Source organism: Cyphomyrmex costatus, unplaced genomic scaffold (genome assembly GCF_001594065.2).
Source record: "Cyphomyrmex costatus isolate MS0001 unplaced genomic scaffold, Ccosl1.0 scaffold474, whole genome shotgun sequence".
NCBI classification, from domain to species: domain Eukaryota; kingdom Metazoa; phylum Arthropoda; class Insecta; order Hymenoptera; family Formicidae; genus Cyphomyrmex; species Cyphomyrmex costatus.
In genome coordinates, this window is record NW_017279009.1 from 2223614 (window position 1) to 2245200 (window position 21587).

The window sequence follows — 21587 nt, forward strand, 5'->3', positions numbered from 1 at the left end:
GAGCGCTCGTAGTTATACAATAAAAAACAGAAGGCGGTTCAAGAAAAAAAAAGGGAAACAAAAAGAAATATATCAAAAATGAATAATTTGCTATTACGATATTAGAAGTATGTAATGTATACACGTCCTTTCTTCGAGGAAATGAAGAGTCCGTATAAATAAGACAAAAATAATCGGCATATACACGTACATGTATATTTATCAATACAGAAAGACTAAAGAGTTTCCAGATATTTATATTAATAAGCGCGTGTACGTGCAAATTTTGACGTAGCAAAAGAATAGAATTTATTTGAGTGTATAACGCATGAGGAAAAATTCATTTAAATGTATAATATGAGAGAAAATTGCATTATTTCTGACTTCTGATGTTGTAATGGATTATAAAGAGAAAGCACTTAAGAATAGGAAATAAACAATTGTGTGTAATTCATTTAAAATTATAAAACGTGTAAGGCTGATATTACATTTGTTGTATGATAAAAAAAAAACGGATAAATGTAATATTAGTCCTAAGGAGGACGGAGCATTTTTCCTATTTACGTATACGTTTAGGTACCAAGAGAAGCACAGTATATTAGGGCTTCTTCCCTCTTAAGCGACGCAGTCGGCACAACTATCACTGTATCTTTGTTGTTCATTGAATGTCAAGAAAAGTAGAACATTGTGTCAAATGTTCTTTTAAAAGAACATAATCTAAGTTGCCACGTTCGACTAATGTCACACTTATTCTACATTGCAATGGAGATATCGCAATTCTGTAATCAAGAAAAGTTTATGTTTGAAATCGCTTTTTTTATGCATTAAAAGTTTGCTATTACTATATATAATATTATTTTAATGTAAGTGGTATAAAGAGTGTACCTATAATCTTTTCTCTCTAAGAAATATTTTTAAAAAGAATGAAATACAAACTGTCAGGACATGTATGTTCTGGAGAAAAAAAAAAAGACAAATAGATTGCTACTTTCTCAAAGTGCATAAAATTCTTATATTATAACTTTAGTATAAGGAAATTAAAAGACTTGTGTTTAAAAGATGGTTTATTAAGTCATTTTATACACGTTCGCTCCTCTTTACTTCTTTTACTTGCAAACCTGAAAGAACATTTCAACCACATTGTATTAAAATGCAAATACTCCTTTATAGTATATAAACTTTATTTATATAATGGGAGTACAAATTAGTTCGGTCCGTTTTCCAAAATATGATCGCCTCCAAAGACAAGTCATTTTTTCGAGATGGAATTCGAAAATTGCCTGAGATGGGAAAAAATAGTAGATGCCAGTGATGGATTACACTTTAATTTGTTCATTCATTTTGTTTTGAAACAAATGCATTTTTGAACACAAAAAATGGACCGAACTAATGTATACACCTAATATCTAAATTATCTAATACTATTACAAACATTGCAAATGATGAAAGAAAAAAAAACTCAATTTTAAGGATGAAAAGATTTTAATACCTGGTGGCAAGGACTGCTTGAGTTTCTCAGCTTTCTCCTTGTCTGTAATTACAAGAGTATACAAAAATCGAGAACAGCGGACCTTAAACTTGACGTTTTCTGCATTCTTCTTGATTTTTACAGCTGAAGAAAAACAAAGGAATTAATTACGTTCATGTAAAACTCAAAGAAGAAACTCTTTGAGTTAATAAAAATATTTTACACTTAGCATCCTTTCTCCTGGCTTTCAGCAGAAAGTCCTTGATCTCTTTAATTTCTCGTGGCTGGAAAAAAAAACAAAATACTGTTTACACACCTAACGACTTGATCGAAATTTGTTTTGAAAGAGAGGTTATAATATAAATCTAGTTTATCAATGTAATAAAACAGCGAATTTTTTATTCGTACCTAAAAACGTGCAGAATATGCCAAAATTAAGTAACAAACATTGCTTTACTCACCATATTTTTGCGATTAGTATTAATTAGCTGGACCTGAAATAGATTTAAGATTCAATGAGAAGCTTATAACAAAGTGCAAAACGATTCGGAATGTATGAAACAATGTGCTTTTTCGAGCGAAAATGAAACGATATTTTTGCGAAACGATAAATGATACGTGCAAACGATATGGATACAAAATTAATTCAGAGACACATCATACTCACCACTTCGAACACACGTTGACACTCCCTCAGGAAAAAGAAACGGATTGATACCGCAATTCGTCAGTTTAAGCAGAAAGAAACCGTAGAGAGGACATGAAGGCTTTTTACCTAAAACCGCATTATCGCCCTCTGAAGAAATGGATGTCAACTACACAACAATATCCACGGCGTTTCTGATGGAAATAATTCGCTGAACGGCTGAAATCGTCAAATCTTAAATTATAATTTGATAGATTTTAGTTATTTCAATGATTTCAGCAATTTATTTCCATCAGGAGCGCCGAAGAAAAGTGGATTTGTTGTGTAGTTGATATCCACTTCTTCAGAGGACGGTAGCGTGCGGCAACATTGGGCGGTTACAGGGAAAAAGCCTTGTGTCCTCTCTTTAGATTTCTCTCTGGTTTAGGTAAGCCTGGAAGCTAAAGTCAAATCAGCAGTTCAATCGGCAGCATTTGAAGTGGAAAAATTGGAGCAAATCTGCGTCATAATTTCTTTAAAAAAAATTGAGGAATTTTGACTGAAATAATACATATACACAAATCTGGACAAAAATAACAGAACACATTTTGCAACAAAAATTTTAAATTCTTATCGGCTGTTTCATCGATAAAGTAGAATACATACATGTCTCGCGATTTGAAAGGTAGAAACAGTTCAATGAAAAAGGTTAATGTAGAAGAGTACAGTTATTTTGAGGTACATACAGTGAGTACGAATCTAATAATATAGATATTATTCATATAGAAATAACGTAGCATATAAATATATACATCTATATATAAAAATTTAATTTTAGATCATTCATAAATTCGTTCAGCTATCTCATTTATATCAACTTTCATCATACAAGAGGAAATTATTAACGGACTGCAGACGGATCAGTTTGTTATCGCAAAATATTTCTCCCGCTTCCGGTTTTCATCTTATTACTTATTTATAAGACTTTGCAACACACAGTCATTAGAGTCGAGCCAAGTTGACTACCGTAACGTAAGACACGCGACATTAAATCGCGTTAAACATAAATCGAACGGTAACAGATTACGTGTTTTAACTTTTTCGAGCAATCTTGACGCAGTCGCATGAGTTAACAGGATTCAGACAGGCGCGCACGCGATCTTGCTTGCATCGACGTCGTCGAGGATCCAATTAGGCTGTCTCATCTCGCCGGAGAGTCGATGCTAGACGAGAACACGCAGCATGGAAAGCACGGAGCAACCGAGTAACGAGCAGAAACCAAAGGACAGGTTAGTCGGTCTGCTAGATCACATCGAGGCCCATGTAGAGCAGCTGCGAAAGGATGCCGCCAGGCTTATGGAAGAAAAGGATGGTCTGTTGACGACCTTGGACACCCTTAGGAATAACGACTTGCTGATCTCCCTGGAGGAACGTGAGTGAACGAATTAATTTACTGTATTTAATGGGATGTTTCACAATATTTTGGTTTAATTTGAACTAGAATGATAGAGAGAGAAGGACAAGAAAAAAGAGTAGAGAGATATTATACTACTCCATCTCAGAATAGTTTTTTATTCTATGATTAATACATTTCTCATGTATTGCATGTGTATTTTAATTAATTATTGTACTTCTAAGATTATCAATTTTAATTGTAGAAGAAAATATGAAAAAATATTAAGGTAATAGGATCATTATATAAGTTACTTAGTAAACAGGTAGTCTAACTGTTGTTGTTTCTTATAGAAAAATGTTCTAACAAGTTGAAGAAACAAATACAGATTGCTCTTTAGCAAGAGACACAGATGATATAATATAACATAGTGAATCATTACATTTTTATTTACCAATATTAATTAAAGATAATATGATTATTGTGTTATACTATCATCTATATCTTTTGCTGAAAACTTAATAGCTTATTTTATTTCAATTTATTGCACCAGTGCATATATTAGTTTAAAACATTTTTCAAAAAGAAGAAATGTAGAATTATTTTAACATCATGTATGTCTCAATTTAAACATTTACAATTTTCTTTAAAATAATGTTAAAAGCATTTATCATATCTTTTATCTAGCTGATAGAGATGATATCTTAAGGTACGCAGATAGATTGTCCATGCGCTGTTCCACTGTAGATGTATTAGTCACAGTCCAACGAGATCATGTTCAAGAGGAAGCATTACATCAGGTTTGAGATTCACTTACAATATCTTATAAAAATATATTAGAGATCAATTGTAAGCAGAGTCCTAAGACTCATAAATTGTTCTCATAAAATTTCTAAAGACTTAATACTAGTATTCTAATTTTATATGTATCTTTTTATGTATCATAAATGTAAAATTACAATTAATATCTATGATTTATTGTAAATCTTATGGCTAGTGAGGTGTCTGTAGAGATATTGTATAAAGATATGAGCACTTAAAAGTTCGTGTATAAGTATTACAAGAATGTTATGAACCTTACGATTCTGCTTAGAGTTTAAGGTCCAGTTTCAGAATTCAATGACTAATTGAATATTATTATAATCTAGGTTAATGGTTTGATCGACAGCTTGGTCATAAGCTTGCGACAAGATCCAAATGGCACTCGACAGCGATGTGCAGAATTTATGAATGCATGCTCCTCCCATAGCATAGGACATTCCGATAAGATCTTTGAGACCGCTATTCTTGGATGCACATTAGACGATCAAAAGCGAGTGAAGAAAAGATTGCAGGGATTGCTCGATTATATCGATAAGATGCACATCTTGGAGATGACACAGTAAATAACACTTAGAGATTGTTCAGCAAATATTGAATTTGCCTGATTTTCCATACGAGTTCCGAATGGCGAATCTTTTTGACGGTCTAGCGCTGTTGTGGACAGCGAATTAAGAGACAGTTGAGAAAGAGATATTCTGTAACACCTTTTCTGCACGGCTGAGTTTCCATTTTCCTTCCACTTTGCAAATAGCTACTTAAAAATGGAACACTTGGCTGTGTACAGAACACACTATGTGTGATTGATTGGATTTAATCTTATAGTGATGCGATATTGATTCTCAGCGTTTATACAATTCCTAAGCATATTTTAAGACACTTGGCATTTCGGCAATTTTAGAAAAAAAAAGTTAAAAAAGCATTTTTTTAAATCTGTATGTTTGAAATAAAGAGGAATTTCTAGAGGATGTGTATAATTGCGCTTGTAAAATTTTGAATATTACTTGAATGATATATTAAAAATATAAAATGGGCCACTTTTTATCATCATTCTAACAGGATTTACTTCGTGAAAAATTTAGTTCACTAATTAATTTCGAGTGTACCAAGAATGGTTAAATTATCTTATTTTATTATTAAAAGTCATTTGATTTTTTAATGATTCAAAAAGTTCTGTTGATCGTATCTTTAATACACACAAGTGATGCCGATTCTTAAAAAAAAGTATCGAATTTCAGAGTCGATCAATTCTTTTAGGTTTGATTCTTAATCGTGTATAAATTGGAAAAAAAGGATTGATTCCGAAGAATCGATTTTTTCGCTTCTTTTTTTTAGCAATCAGGTAATTTCTTAGAGAGAGAGAAGGGGAAGGGGGAGAGTGAGAAGAACGAGAGAGAGAGAGTGGGAAAGGTATATACAAGGATTCTTAATTTTATATTGTACTCTTTAGTCATATATGTATATTTTGATATGAACTTTTCTTGCGCAAGAATTATTTACGTATTATGTTGATTTACGTATATTTTTCGAGAACTTAGAAAGTCTAACCCCGGATCTACAATAGGTGTTTCAAGCCTTAAGCCGTAAGAAATTACAGTCGAATTCGAGGAGAATAATTGATTATAATACGTCCATTTCTTATGGCTTAAGGCTTAAAGCTCTATTATAGATCCGGGATTAAGCCCATGGCTGCACAGTGATTGGCAGCATCCAATCGCTCCGTATCGAATCATGCGCCTCTCCTTCGAAATAATGATTTAGAAAAATTGAATCGGTACGATTCTGTGAAAAATTAAATCGATTCCGAAAGAATCGAGAAATTAAAGAATCGATTCTCAATGCATCGATACAAGAATCGGCATCACTAATATACACACAATTAATTTAAATTTCTCGTTTCTTTTATCCTCGTTTATAGTGCCTTTTCTTAGATTTTGCTTATCAAAGATAATTTTATTTTTAGCAAAATGTACAGAGAGATTTTATTGTGTTCTGTAATATTACAAATAAGTAAAAGTATAACGTTAGTTCTTAAGTAACTTATTGTAACATACCATTGCTTTAGGAAATTGTAGTTTACACCAATTGTTCTTAAGACTCCTATATTTTTGCTACAATCAAATTGGATTATAACGTCAGAAGTGAAATGTGTATGAAAAACAGAAATTCATATAATTTTTTATTTTTGACGGCGTAATTCTGTAGTTAAACTTATATAAACGTTAAAGAAACAAAAGCCTTAAATCACAATACATGATGAAATACATTTTTACTTAATTGTTTAAAATTTAATTCAAAATGAATTTTAATATTTTATGAAATTGAACTGATCTTGTGAATTATTATATTCTGATGTAATATTGACGCGTTAATCTGTAAATAATATTATTGTCATTATTTAACGCTACATTCATATTAAAATCTTAATTTTATAATTTGGTCCTTGAATACGATGCAATTTTAAGTTTAATAATTCATTAGACGTATGTATGATAGTATGGCGAGATATTTACAAATTACGCGTCATATTTGTATCACTATTCCCATCCGCATTTTGCGAGTACGCACAGTTGTATATTTTACGATTAATCTTCTTCCATACCTTACAATCTACAACCATTTGGTTAACATTATGAGCATAATTATGGTGATTATTTCCATTGCGTTTAAATTAATGAGTTCCCAAATGCACTTATGCACGAAACCGTCGCAGGCTGTTAATTAGAATACAATAAACTCTTACACTAACGGACACTGTAAATCACCGTCCGTTTACGTCTTCAGAGAATAAACTATATATATTTACAAGACACCACTTGTACCTTTAACGTCTTTGTGTAACACTTGGAACGTAATGTAATGTTATTTTGCGTATATATTGCTACAAGAGTCTACAAGCGTTCTTTACGAAATTTCGTTTCTTATGACTCTTCGTTTTGCCACCGGGTCGAAGGATTATCGTTCCATTACTGGCGTTACGACCACACATTGACCCATCTGGACTAAACGCACCTGTAAAATAAAGAGAGATGTAACTTCATTCATACTGCAGACGAATTACAGCTTTTTGCAATACAATTGAGTATATACTGATGACTGAAGGAGATCTAGGTTCCGCGGAATATAATCTCAAATCGTCCTGATAGTCATCGTCGGAGCGACGCATCTCGTGCAAACATCGGGATGCCAAATGTCGGAAGACACTCATCACGCCGATATCTTCCTTCACAGATGTCCGCAGGAGTTTGCAACCTAAGGTGCGGCCGAGCCTCTCGGCTTCGTCCCTGTAATATCAGGTGCTCCTGATATAAATTTCATTTTGAAGAAAATCAATAGAAATGGTTTAACGCATACTCACGTATCGATCACGCTTTGGTCGACAAGATCGATTTTATTTTGCACCAGAACTGTGGGTATTTCTCCACACTCATTCTCGACCTATAAGAAAATATTTTAAGAAAATTTTGTGCAGAATGTCTAAGAAAAAGAAACCATATTTTTTAATAATAGAACTTTTCCGACATTTTAGAGTCAATTTTTCCTCGTCAAAGGTGACAAATAATTTCCATGTAAATTAAATTGTCATTTCCTCTATTAATTTTAAATGAAATTTACAGATTTGTACCTTAAGTTTCCACGAGGGAATAGCTTCGAAAGAATCTCTATCGGTTGCTGAATAAGCGAGGACACAGGCATGTGCACCGCGATAATAAGCCGCGGTTATCGCATCGAATTCTTCCTGTCCTGCAGTATCCCATAGCATCAATCTTACATCCTCACCGTCGACTCTGTCAACACAATATACATATATTTATTTACACATTAGTTGTTATAATACTATTTAATCAACTATAATCTTAAAAAAAAAGGTCTATGAATTTTCTCGAATAATTTACCGTTATCAAAATTCATAATCTTAATTTTAATTCTAATTAATTTTGATTATCTATTATATTCCTAATTTTATTTGCGTGAATGCATGATATGCTCCTCAAATTATAAGTTAAGGGTCAAATTGTTGCAACTGCTATGCAAAGGACGATTAATCGTAAGATAGATATCAAAGAATGAATCGTATGCGAGAGATAAAATTCCTTCCAATATATTGACCGACATTACATCGGTAGTTGGCATCAAGAGGGGATACAAAAAGTATCCCACGGTAGCTCACGCTGGCACGATTAAAATCAAGTTTTTCTCAGGCACGTCGCTCTCGAACTTGTATAGGTAGCGGTATATAATGATCAGCATCGAATAATCCGATCAGCAAACATTATGTCCGAATTCAATTTGTCTAACATTCGTCATATGATTTGTATTTTGGAAAAAATATGTGAAACATTCACACAAATCCCTTCCTCCCCCTCCCCCGCTCTCTAAATATTTCATTATTATATCCATACAATATCTGATCGTTTTTTAATATCCACAATGTTCCTAAACGAACAATCCTCTGATTGTGAGTCTTAAAGATTTAACATTAATAAATTAATTATAATTAGATCAAGAGCCTTTTCTGTCAATCTCTAATTAATTAATGACAATTATAACTCGCAAAAGTGCCAACAGCAATTTAATGTATCTTCTAGAACTTCTCTGTTTTTTCTGTCTTGAAAACTGTGTTTAGTTCTCACGTTAACAATCGCGAAGTCTAATTTAATCATCGATTAATTTAACTGAAAATTGATGAAAGAGGCTCTCACTTTTGCTCTGAATGCCGCGTTTGCGTTGAATCAGCTTAATTTTGAATTGAAACGATTCGACACGTTCGAGCGATTACTTACTCGATCTCACGCTCTAGGAAGTCGACGCCGATCGTCTTCTTGTAGTCTCTCGTATATGTACCTTTGCAAAACCTTTGAATCATCGACGACTTCCCCACGGCACCGTTGCCCACTATCACCACCTAAGTGAAAGATATCAATATTACTATTCGCAAGATAAAGAATCACACGTAGAATATTTATTGAGTAGTTTTTATTCTATATAAATTAAGACCTAAAACTATCGATTGAACTATCCATTGGAGGTCATAGTCCAAATAATTTTTGCCAAATATGACCGGTAAAACGTTGAATGAGAAAGTGGGCTACATTATACTCGATAGAATATTATATATTGAGTATATTATAGTTCTTATTCTATACAATTTAATAACTATCGATCGAACTATCGAGGATCATAATCCAAATAATTTCTGTGAAGAAGTTACGACCAAAGAAGCATCGCGTGATGAGGAAGTGGGTTATATCGATAAAGAATCCATAAAAAAAACCGGTCGCCGATGGCAATCTCTACCAACATGGTTTAGACCAGGCTTTATAATTCAAATTGACGACAGCGATGGAAAGAATCTCAAGAATGCGCGTATATGAAAATATCAAAGTATTTAATATTGGTATTTGAACAGCGATACGATGAAATTGATATCTAATCTGTGTCGGAGATTTTCCTGAATTCCATACGTGCATCCTTATCTCGACTTATCGATCCTGATAGCTGTAAATCGCGCTAAATCGTGTTCTCCACGTTCGACTGGTTTTCAATGTATCGGGAGAGCGAAAGGACTGCAGGATGTCCTGTCTCCCGGAAGTTATTAAATATATGTACTTTCTACTCTGCGTTTTTCGGCCTCAGAATCGATGGAACCTTTATTGGTATCATTATTGAATGAATGTGTACCACGGTCCGCAAATTGAATAAATTAATAGCGTAACATTTATCGGTCATTTCAACTTGGATTTTAGCGGAGAATTTGTAACTGATAAGATATATACGCGACGTAGAGAGTTGCATATCCATGATATCCCCGCCGAGGAAACTCTTATCCAAAGGAGGTGCGATTAAAAGAATATCCCGCAATTCGGAGACATGCTGTATAAATAACGATAAGAAAAGCGTGAATGCGTAGTCTTGGACAACAGGCGCGATGAAAACGCGAGTAAGTACCGTTACCGGCAATCAGGAGATAAGCAGAGATCACTGGAGCATCACCGAACTCGCGTACGCTTCCCTCCTTTTTGTAGTTACTTGCTTTAGTGCGGTTTCAATTTGAAGAGAAACTTCATTTGCAACATTTTTCCTCCAAGGATGTTAACACGTTGATTGTAAATAATAGAATTCAGCCTTTTTTCCCGCTTTGATCCATATTGATCAGATTTTAGACTTCAAGTTCCATTATTTAGAATATTTCCCTTTTAAGAGATATATAACTTTCCTAAACGGGGAAAGCAGCTTAAATATGGAGTTTTGATTTGAAGCTTAAAATATAACCAACTTAGGAAGCGGGGAAAAAAAGACTGAATTTCATTTACACTACTCTCTGAATTTTATTCCTGACTCTCCACCAGAGAACAATGTTGGACTTTAAAAGCGCATAAATTAATTGTGAATTCTGGTAGACAAAAATTTTAGATTTTTATATAATCCGGAACAAAATATAAAAATCTGAAGTTCGAAGACCTGCAGGTTGCGGACGGAGGGTGAAAACTAATGGAGGTTTAATTGCTTTTCAAATTGCGTAAAATTATATTATTTAATTCTTTAATTATGTATATATGACGTATGCATATGCGATTCTCCGCTCAGCTCTCCATGACCGGTTAACTATATTACGCCGGGTTCTACTTCGCGTGTGATGATCGGATACGAAATTTATCGAGACGGTTCTCGGCTAGACGTGCTTCCCGAGAACTTGGATAACTTAATAAGTGCGTCTTAAGCATTGATGAATCTCGATTAGAGAAAAATATACGATCAGATAGCAAAGTTAACGACGCATAAATATCATAACCATCAGATGAACGAACTGATAGACGATACAGACGTTGCGAGTGAATTAATTTACAACACGAATATGTGACTGGCAGGTATTATTATTACGAAGAAATATCGATAACGTATAATTCCATTATATGTAAATATCGTGAAGAAGGCGAGCGGTAATTCCAATTACTTTTTGAAAGATAATTCTTTTTAGCCTGCAATTCTAACTTATTTCTTTATCTAAAAATAAAAAATAATTATACAAAATGTATTTCTTGCGATCGAGATCTCTGTTATTTGAAAAAAAAAATTGCTACTAATTGGAAAACTTCGTGAGAAACATCTCAGACAGATAAAATTTGAGAATATTCTAAAAATATCACAAGATATACTCAGGATGTTTCTATTTCCACTAATTTCTTCCTTGACAGCAAATCAAAATATCCTCAAAGTGCTGGGATCTTCCTCGTCAAAAGTCTAAGATATTCTATGCCTATCCGCCGATGAGTTACTCCGAACAGAAGTCACTTCGTCGTGTCGAGAACGAGCATTAAGGAGCTGCTTTAGAGCAGATGAATGAAAAAATCAGCGAGGTGCGGCCTCGCCGCGAAATAATAACTTAACGTGTGCAGCGGCCGACGACGCTTCTATCGACGACGACGGTCGCTTTCCTTCCCGGCGGAAAATCGCGACGGACGAAGCGCGAGAACGCGAAAAATGCGCGTCCGCTTCTTTTCGGTCACGCTCGATATCGTAGCTATATACTCCCGTCGTTGAAAGAGCGGAGCAAACCGCGTTCGTGGAATTTGGAGAAATCTGGACGGAGAGAAAATGAAAAAATTGCAGAGCAAAGTAGAAAACTAGAGGGAACGGAAGTAAGAGACCGGGAGCCTCGCTCGCGATTACCTTGAGTGATATCTCGAGCTCTTCCTCTCTCATTCTGACCGTAAAAGGTGATTAACATAATATTCCAGTGCACGGTGAATCCATCCTTCCATCGATCGAGCGTAGATCGCTGTTGGCATGCGAAAATTTTAGCGTTTATTCGAAAGCACCGTGGATATCAAGAGGAGAAAAAGAGAGGGATCCTTCTCTCTCTCTCTCTCTCTCTCTCTCTCTTTCTCTTGTTCACCTCCTCTCTCTTCTCGGTATTGCCGAGTCGATGACTTTGCGCCTCGACCGAGTCATTATTCAGAGCTCCGACACACACGGCGTCGCGCCGCGTTTCTTCACGTCGCCCGAGATATATCACTTTCTCGTAGGAAAAGTCTCGCCCGCGAAACGGAACGGAACTCGCGCTCGCGAAAGAGAGAAAAGCGCAGTCCTGCCGCGCGCCACAACAAGAGTGGTACGATACGGAACGGAACGGAACGGAGAGGAGCACGCATGCACGCACGCATGCACGCACGCACGCAGGCATGCACGCACGCACGCACGAATGCGCGCCGCTGACCACCACTGGCCGACTGAAGAGAACACCTGTATGGCCAGGAGACACCTGTCGCTGACGCGCGCTCGCGGATCTGGCAGGATCTGGTGATTTTATATACGTCTAGGGAGACGCCGTATAAGACACTAGCGCGATTATATTCGCGTTCAACTCGCAACTCTCCTCATGCTATCGTGTACATTGTATCTATAATTAAATATACATTGAGAAAAAGAACTGTTCTTTTGACTGAATTTAATTTAGTTCATCTTTATTTCTTTTAATTATGAAGAATTATTAAAAAAAGATTTACTAATTTAAATATGCAATATGGTATTATATCGAGAAATTGTTTATTTGACCAAATTAATTTAGTTCGCGTTTATTTTTTTCTCCGGATATTGCATATTCAAATTAATAAACTTTTTTTATAATTTGAATATTTTATAATTAAAAGTTAAGAGTAACTTTTGATAATATATTATGGGAATGCTCTCCTTTTTATATATAGAATAATTTTTGATAAAGGTTTTTCAATAATCTCGTTTTCATAAACAAAACTGTTGCGTTTATTTTATCAATTATCTCTTACATATCTAAAGTATTTTTATTTTCACTCGCCACAAATTCCTATGATATAATTATTCGATAGAGAAATCGTTTTCCTTTCTAATTACAGAAAAAGAATTTGTCAGAATAGAAATCAACAGGAGTTCCAGTAAACTTTCATCCGTTTTGTGCTTGCAATCGTTGCATTACATTTCATTATTGTTATATATAATTGATAGTATCCTTATCTTATTTTTTACAAGTGCAATGTCATAACTTAAAATCTTCAATAAATTTCTCATGCATACGATTCAATTAATTTAAAATATAAAATAAATTTTAAAATATATAAAATATTCGCTTTAACGTTTTCTCTTATAAATAACATTTTCTCTCTTTTACTAAATTATAATTTCTCAGAGAAATGTAAGATAAAGCTTAATTGAAAGAAATAGTAATTCTTATTTAGGAAGTTGGTCGTGTATCGTAAATCTAAGCCATCTAAGGGATAACGGTATTACAAAGATTTATCGTGCAGATTTACAAAGATTTATCAGACGATGATACCATCTGTAAGCACGCATTTCTTTGAAATTTGCGATTAATTTGGTACTATTAACACAGCTCTGATTTCAGAACAGAAGATGGATGCTACAGTTGATGTGTACGCTTTCATATACATGTCTATACATGTATCGCGTACGTATTTCAAGATGTTTTGTATGATTTACATCAAATCCCTAGGGCTTATTTTCTGACGAAATTAGAGTCGATCTTTCCACAAAAGTCTTTCGATTAAAATATCAAAATTATCTCGAGTCCTTGTATCATTAAAACATTTATTGTAAAAAGACTGCACAAATTATTTGTAAGATGTAACTTCCAATAATAATATTTCGAGCATGATAAAATCAACTCTAAATCCATAGAAAAATCAATAGACAAAAGGAATGGCGATGATTTTGGCACATTCCGTACATATATATATATATATGTTAAATGGATCAAAATATTGCTAAAATATCTATATAATTTTACATCATTTACCGTTATGGAGTCATACATTTATAAAGTATATCTAATATATTATCGACTTATTTCATTTTTACGCGTAATAATTATTCTCAAATTTGAGTTATTCACAAACGTAAAAAATCGCGATAAATGAGTATAATAAAACATTAGATACGGTATATATAAAAATATATAAAAATGATGAATTTGATAATATAAACATGTCCGAATGATGATTAACGAAGATGATGTTATTTGTGATGTACATTCTCTTCTCATAGTACTTAAAGATACAATGATAAACTGATGTTTCGCGCCTTCATAGCAAATATCGTACATCGTTTCTCATGCAAAGATAATTCGATAGATGCATACTCTCACGCGTATATTTCCAAAATGTGTGATCTTACGCGTTATAAGTAACAAGTATATCTTAGAAAACGTTAGCTGGCAGTTTGTGTCAGTATTTGTCGCGTTTTGTGACAAACAGACGAGAGATAGACGAAAGAATATAACATCGTACGACACAATCACCACAGGACAGTCTTCCGCATTATCTAGGACGGACCGGATTACAGCTCCCCCGATCTTCGCACATGCACGCACACGGCCTGCGAAATCACTTGGACGATTTCTGTATATCGCCTCGTACGTCATAATTAATTCGTGTTACGCTCGAGCGAGAAGAAAGAAGGAAAAATTATGTATTTGTGGTCCGTCGTTCCGTCTCTCACGTTGTCGGTTCAATTTTATCAATAGATCGACTCTTTATCGTGTCATTGAATTGTAATACACAGGAAGTACAACTTATATATTGTACATAAATATATTACATCGTTACTACTACCATCATCACTCGGAATTATCACCCTGATAATCGAGGTCTACCTCACATTAACTGACACTTATAAACGATTTTACAAAGGCCATTTAACGTCTACGTGTACAACATCCTTACTGCGGTCTAAAACGATATCTAAAACCTCGTCAACGCTCCTGGTAAAGCTATCAAAATGCCAATGTACGTTTGTCAAGTCATACAGGTAAAAATGTACAAATATTCTTTGAGATTTATGGCAGACAGAATGTGCGAAGACGAGAACGTAAAAAGGAAGAAGAAAAGAAACGAAATACAGAGAAAGAGACAGAAGAAAAGAAAATTTTACCGTTAAATAAAACTATACTATTGATCGTTCGCAAAAAAAGATCATAGTCGTTCGAGTATAAAAGCTGCGGTACACACCTTCAGAAATACCGCGAAAACTAGTGTCACAAATAAATCAATGAAGAAGATCGTAACGATCGCCGTCGACGAAACGACGACGGTACAATTATCGGATCTCTTAATGGAGCAATATGGAAGAATTCGAAATCCTCTTTTCAATACGCAGACGCTTCCTTGTACTCGGAACCTTCCATAGTGAAGAAATCCTCAAGTTTCCACTGAAGCGTCTCGAAAGTAGGTCTTTTCATAGGATCCTTGTTCCAACATTCCAGCATGATATTATAAAGTGTGTCAGGACAGCCGGGTGGACTTGGCATTCTATAGCCATGCTCCACCTGATGAAGAACCTCAGCGTTTGTCATACCTGAAGAATAAAATACATTTTTATTTATTAGTTTAATCGTACGTGAAAAATGATTAAAAAATGACTTTACGTAATTTTAATTAAAAATTTAAAAATCAAATATAACGATATATAAGATTATTTTTATTTTCAAAATCTCACCTGGATAGGGTATTCTACCATATGTGACCAATTCGGTAAGGAGAATTCCGAACGACCATACGTCGGATTTAATACTGAATTTGCTGTAGTTGGCAGCTTCAGGAGCGGTCCACTTAATAGGGAAGCGCGCCCCTATTCTAGCCTCGTACTCATCTTCTTTGATAAGCCTAGCCAAACCAAAGTCCGCGATCTTAACGACATTTCCGTCTGCTACGAGAACGTTACGGGCGGCCAAGTCTCGATGAATATAATTCTGCGACTCTAAATACGCCATACCGGCAGCTATTTGCGCGGCCATGTCGATTAGTTGCTGCAGTTTTAGGCCTCTACCTTTTCCTAAAAAGATCATACATTATTGCTACAACGATGTAACGAAAAGACACGATTGCAGAAATAAGCTTTATCGATTTTGTAGTCGTATTTTCAGATGGCACCGTGAAGAATTAATGAGCAAATAGAATATGCAACTAGATTGGAAAATATATCTGTTCTTTTATTTAAACAGCAGAAAACTGGTAACATTTTAGAGCTTCTGAATCTTCAGATTTTTAGCAGAAACATTACCATAGACAATATAAGTTGAAGAAAATAAAAAGTATAAATATATTCGGTCAATTGTTTAATTAAAAATACTGGCACATATTTTCATAGAAACATATTTCGTGAATATCCTTTGATTATTTAAGAAGCTTCTATCGCACAAGGTAGGACCAGTACGAATAAAATTCTTGCGTACCTTGTAAATATTCTAGAAGACTGCCGTTTCTCATCAATTCCGTGATGATATAGATCGGTTCCTCCATCGTGCACACAGCGTACAATTGAATTAGTTTAGCGTGTCGGAGTTTCTTCATAATCTGCGCTTCGGCAAGGAAGTCCTTCGGATCCATAGTGCCTGGTTTGAGCGTCTTTATTGCCACTGGAGTAGTGTTGTTCCACAGACCTTCCCACACCTCGCCAAATTGGCCCTGTCCCAACTTCCTCAGGAATTTCAGCGACGAACGATCGATTTCCCATTGGTCCCGCGTACGGTGACTAAGCCCTTCCGTTACGGGTTTCTCAACCTGTTGAACAAAGCCAGACCCGGAATCAGCCGTCGTCGGCAAGGGGACAGACACGGGAGATTTAATTTTTGTGCAAGGAAGGTGTTTGATCGATGGCATTAATGGCGAACTATATTTCGTCTCGTCTGTTTTATAAGAACAAATTCTATAGCTAAGCGTAAGAGACAATATTCTACGCAGTGTAAAAAAAAAAAAGAGAGCGCTAGCGCTTAACTTCCCTGTTCGCGGATACAAACCTACTTCTTTCCAGATCCTGCAATCGTGTAAGAATCCCAATAACGATCCCGGACGGTAAACATGATCGCGAGAACGTTCCAACAGATATTTAACATCTTAGGAGAAAGATGAAGAGAAAAATGAAATAACGAGCGATACAATATGCAGAATGTCTCAAATATATCGCAATTAGAAAAAAAAAAACATGTCGCGAATCTCAGAAGTGTGTACTCGGTATACGAGTATATATAATCTAAACGGGACAGCATGCACATATGCTCGTTTTACGCTCGTTCGCTTCTCGAATAACGGATGAGATATGTAGGAACGCTTTTGGGACATCCTGTATATAGATAGATTTCGAGCACACATACATTCTTTCATTCACGAGCCGATTCTCGCTTTCGCGTCAATACTCATATGAACTTATACATACGTGTGTGAAAAGAGTTCGTACGTAAATTGTTATTCACAAGCAAGAGCGATATTTCGCGGTGAAACGAAATATAGTGTCGTTTCCTTGTGTGTGCTGCCAATCTCGGTTCTTTCTATCATATTTACCTAATATATGTATGTTACACCTCTCGCGAGTTCTACGATGCTAGGATGAATTGGTGTATGAGATAAGTTGTTGTAAATATGAAATTACATCGAATGTACAGAGCTTTTATACGAGATATCTCTAAGTGAATGACAATCTACTGCTTTTGAAACATAATCCCATATAGAACGGGCTTGTGCTGTATATACAGGCCAGACATAATGAAATATAAAAGCGTTTTACGTCGAGAAAAAAAAAAGAATCGAAAAAACGTGTTATGGCGTATATTAGGACATTCAATTTACCAAGAAAATCCACCGGGAAGTAGGGCAAGCAATAAACAGACAAACAAACACAATCTATTCAGACATCGAACTTCGCAACAAGTGCTTATCACAATGCTTCTAAAAAACTGATATCTCTCTCTTTTTCAATAAGTAATATTAATTTATAGGTATAAATAAACCTCGTTTGCTGTGACATTAAGTTTCATTTACTCGGTTATTCCCTACTCGCGATTTTTAAAAAATAAATAAATTGAATTAGATAATTACGATATAATCGATGTAATTGACATGTTGTAAATGTTTTTGTACTCGGAACGATACAAGTTTCGATCCAAAGTATTGTGTATCAGTAGCAATAATGCTTATAATAACCAAATAGTAAAGGTAATAACAAAAAAAGACAAAAAGATATTAGTATTATTAATATTAATAGCAATAATAATAATTTCTATAATATAACAGTAATATACTGTTCGTCGAGTTTGTTACCATCATCGTAATTAGGGCGAATAATCAGCGTATCGATCGGCATCGTTGCAAGTGTTGGAGTTTAGACAGTATATATGATACTGGCAGGAAATAAAGTCAGTTTATATAAATTCATCAATATAATCCCAATTGACTTCCGCTGCCATTTATTGCGTGGGTATATGCATGTGTAATTTTAAAAAGATTTCTACGAAAATATTATTTGTAGTCGTTCCTTCTCATCACTTTGATTTCGTTTCAACCAAAGTCATTCATCTAATGCAACTCCATATTTCAATGGCGACAAATTTCCGCTAAAAGCGACCTCATTCACGGAAATAAACAAAACATAGTAAATAACATTATAACGCAAATTCTTCGATCGTACCGTCTCATTATCAATAAAGACCTGCCTAACTCAGCGATAAATGAAACTTTGCCGCCGAGGTGACGTATGACGCATTAAGTATGACGTATTTGCTTCGACGAATCTCTGTCTAAACTCCCTCTCGTCATAATTCGCGATTCTTACGACTGTTAGCAGAAGCGAATGATAGTACAACACGATTATTGTCTACACCTATCAATTATTACCGTTAATATACTGAGAAAAGAAGTCGTTATTTTATACGGAAAACCGTATCGGTCACTCGTAGAACTTACTTGCACGCAAGGCTTGCACAGATTGACACACAGCCCATCCGCGTCTTTGCTATAGTGCTCCACGAGGTCCTGCAAATTTCTGAACGTGGTTCGCCTGGCGATGAAAAAGCCACCCTCGTCCAATTGACGAATACGGTAATGCTTCACCGTATCGCCGTCACGCACTACAACAATCATCGATATACATTCCACTTTGGCGCTTTAATGGCGCTCGCAATTTTGCATACAGATCGCACGCTACCGCACGATCCCGCCCGATCATTATTCATTTATTTGTTATCGTACTCCGGTCGGTTATGTTACGACCACGACCGGTAGTTTCTATTATCGTTCTATGACGTTACCTGAAAGGGAGTAATCATTGTGTCGGCTCTCGGAGTCTCTTATCAGAAACGCGCCGTGATCGTTTTCCGGTAGTAGCAATTTTTTCTCAGCCTCGATTCGCTTAATCTTCCTGAAATACCATCTGCAAATGCAAATTAGCGTTATGACTTTTACAGATTCGCTCGGTCCACTTACTAATCGCTAAGATTCTTTGCCGTGAATCAATCTCTGACTTATTTCACAGACTAAAGATCATGACCGCAGGACGACGAATTTTTGCCTGCCGATTATAATGAACTGTTAATATCATATATATATATATATCATTTTTAAAGCTTCCAGCAAGAGTGTAACACAGTGATCATTTTATCTTTATCATTAGCGAACAACAAGGCTGTAATGATTCACTGTGTTATCTGTATCTCTTGCTAGAAAGTGTCCTTTATTGTTAAATATCGAAGATCTTATTTGACGGAGTATATTCTTGCTCCAAATATTACATTATTTTTAATTTTTGAACGTTTACCGAGTTGTATTCCATTTAGATCCAGTTCCATCTACGTAAGATTAACTACTATAATCTCAGTTTAACGTACTGTTTATCTTTTCCTTATTCTTAGAATTAACAAAAGGTCTTAACGTCTGAGGCTGCTTTTCTTTTAGGAGGCACAAATATCGTTTTATCTTTATTATCCATTGAATTCCAAGGACGACGTTTGTGTCTCCTAAACGGAAAGCAATCTGACTTACTGTCCACGACCACCTGGTGCACAGCAGAGACCAGGATCATCCGAACGAAAGTCAAAGATCAGCGATATCGGCTTTGATTAAAGAGACAAAAATTATCGCGCCCAGTTCAATTTAAAATGACAAAGTCACTCACGGCTCAGCCTCGATTGATTTCAATTTGGCGACGTAATTGCTGGGAATGTAGCCCTCCTGCCTGGTCCTTTTACTCTTGGCCAGCCACCAGTCTCCCTGTGTGTCGTTGATTATCTCCAAGTGCTCTCCCTTCTTAAAACTCAAATCCTCGTCCGTGCGAGCGTCATAATCGTACAGAGCGACGAATATCTTCGCCGTGGTGACGTCCAGATCCGGGATCTGCGGGATCGGCCTGATGGGATCCGGTGGCGGCGTCGGCACCGGGCTGACCTGCGACGCAACCGCCTCTATGCTCGGATTGCCGATCCTGTCCGGCTTCTCCTTCTCCACGTCCGTCGGGCTGCTGAAGCAGTTCCCCATGTTTCGCGATCGTCGAGTCTATCCGACTCCAATTACGATCCTCTCAAATGATCCTCAACTCACACGCCACTGCTATTGTCCACGAGAGACGGGCTGTTCCTCTTTCTCACATTTAACGACCACTATATCAAAATCGCACCGGAGCAACCCGGTTTAAAGTTCGCAGTCTTATATATATAGACACGTAATTCGCCGGATACGTAGGCGTTAGAAATCAAGAACGAGTCATACACGTACCTTCGGTGCCGCGTCACGTTAATCCGATTAATCGTTCATGTGCGGCTCATTACCTGGGAAGAAGAAGAGGAGGTGGGTCACACACGCGCGAGTACCACCAAGACCGAACTGTCGACGCGAGATCTGTCAGCTGCGCCGTCGTCCGGAGGACAACAGACCGTGGATGATGGACAACAGAACGGGTGGAAGCGAGCCGCGCCGGGAGGATCACATCCGCGTGGAAAAGTCGCGAGGTGGTACCGCGCATTCTCCGGATATCCCGGAGCCCTGGGACTACCTGCCGCTCATCGCCACGGGGATGTCCTGTCCTTCTCCGGAATTATCAAGAGGACCCTGGAACGTTGGACTCTTCTCCTCTGGCGGATTTTCTATCAGGATTTGGCCTCGAGACTACCTCTGCGTCCTCGAGAGACCCACGATGGTGTTCCGGCGGAGGAACGCGGCGATAGAACACACGCGCGCGCGCGATCAGCCTCTCACCTCGATAGAGGCTTAGAAAGTAGGCGAGTCGCCAGGCGCCGTCGCCATTGCAGCGGTCACGGATCCGTCAAAAGGCCCACCGTGCGTATCCGTTTTCGCATGCGCGCGCTGCCCACCGACGGGCTCTGCCTCTTCCTCCTCGTATGTACGTGACACACACGCCCAATTCCCGTCGACGATCGACGGTACATTCGATCGCGACGACGACGACGTCGACGACGCTGCTATCGCGACGAACGATCCGTACCTCAGGCTGTCGTCCCCGGTATTCTCATCACCCGCGCGCAGCGTGCA

At 36.6% G+C, this 21587-nt stretch overlaps 4 protein-coding genes across 4 annotated transcripts; 1 reads left to right on the forward strand and 3 right to left on the reverse strand.

Moving 5' to 3' along the window:
• Positions 1-1030: 1030 nt before the first annotated feature.
• Positions 1031-2195, reverse strand: RpL38 (ribosomal protein L38). The gene is made up of 5 exons (XM_018545063.1): positions 2115-2195; positions 1909-1941; positions 1671-1731; positions 1469-1591; positions 1031-1097 (listed from the first exon to the last, which is right to left on the reverse strand). Exons 2-5 carry the CDS (start codon positions 1909-1911, stop codon positions 1057-1059), a joined length of 228 nt encoding a protein of 75 aa, XP_018400565.1. The 5' UTR covers positions 1912-1941; positions 2115-2195; the 3' UTR covers positions 1031-1056.
• Positions 2196-2761: 566 nt separating this feature from the next.
• On the forward strand, positions 2762-5198 carry LOC108778012 (BAG family molecular chaperone regulator 2). The gene is made up of 4 exons (XM_018545060.1): positions 2762-2819; positions 2911-3504; positions 4153-4265; positions 4614-5198. The coding sequence occupies exons 2-4, from the start codon at positions 3315-3317 to the stop codon at positions 4848-4850; spliced, it is 540 nt and encodes a 179-aa protein (XP_018400562.1). The 5' UTR covers positions 2762-2819; positions 2911-3314; the 3' UTR covers positions 4851-5198.
• A 1509-nt stretch (positions 5199-6707) lies between these two features.
• Positions 6708-12375, reverse strand: Rab23 (RAS oncogene family member Rab23). Its single transcript, XM_018545019.1, has 7 exons — positions 12182-12375; positions 11956-12064; positions 9069-9190; positions 7910-8072; positions 7643-7722; positions 7375-7568; positions 6708-7296 (listed from the first exon to the last, which is right to left on the reverse strand). The coding sequence occupies exons 2-7, from the start codon at positions 11986-11988 to the stop codon at positions 7166-7168; spliced, it is 723 nt and encodes a 240-aa protein (XP_018400521.1). The 5' UTR covers positions 11989-12064; positions 12182-12375; the 3' UTR covers positions 6708-7165.
• A 2887-nt stretch (positions 12376-15262) lies between these two features.
• On the reverse strand, positions 15263-20630 carry Src42A (Tyrosine-protein kinase Src42A). The gene is made up of 6 exons (XM_018544970.1): positions 20218-20630; positions 19355-19476; positions 19011-19174; positions 16508-16835; positions 15772-16107; positions 15263-15630 (listed from the first exon to the last, which is right to left on the reverse strand). Exons 1-6 carry the CDS (start codon positions 20574-20576, stop codon positions 15422-15424), a joined length of 1518 nt encoding a protein of 505 aa, XP_018400472.1. The 5' UTR covers positions 20577-20630; the 3' UTR covers positions 15263-15421.
• Between the last annotated feature and the right edge of the window lie 957 nt (positions 20631-21587).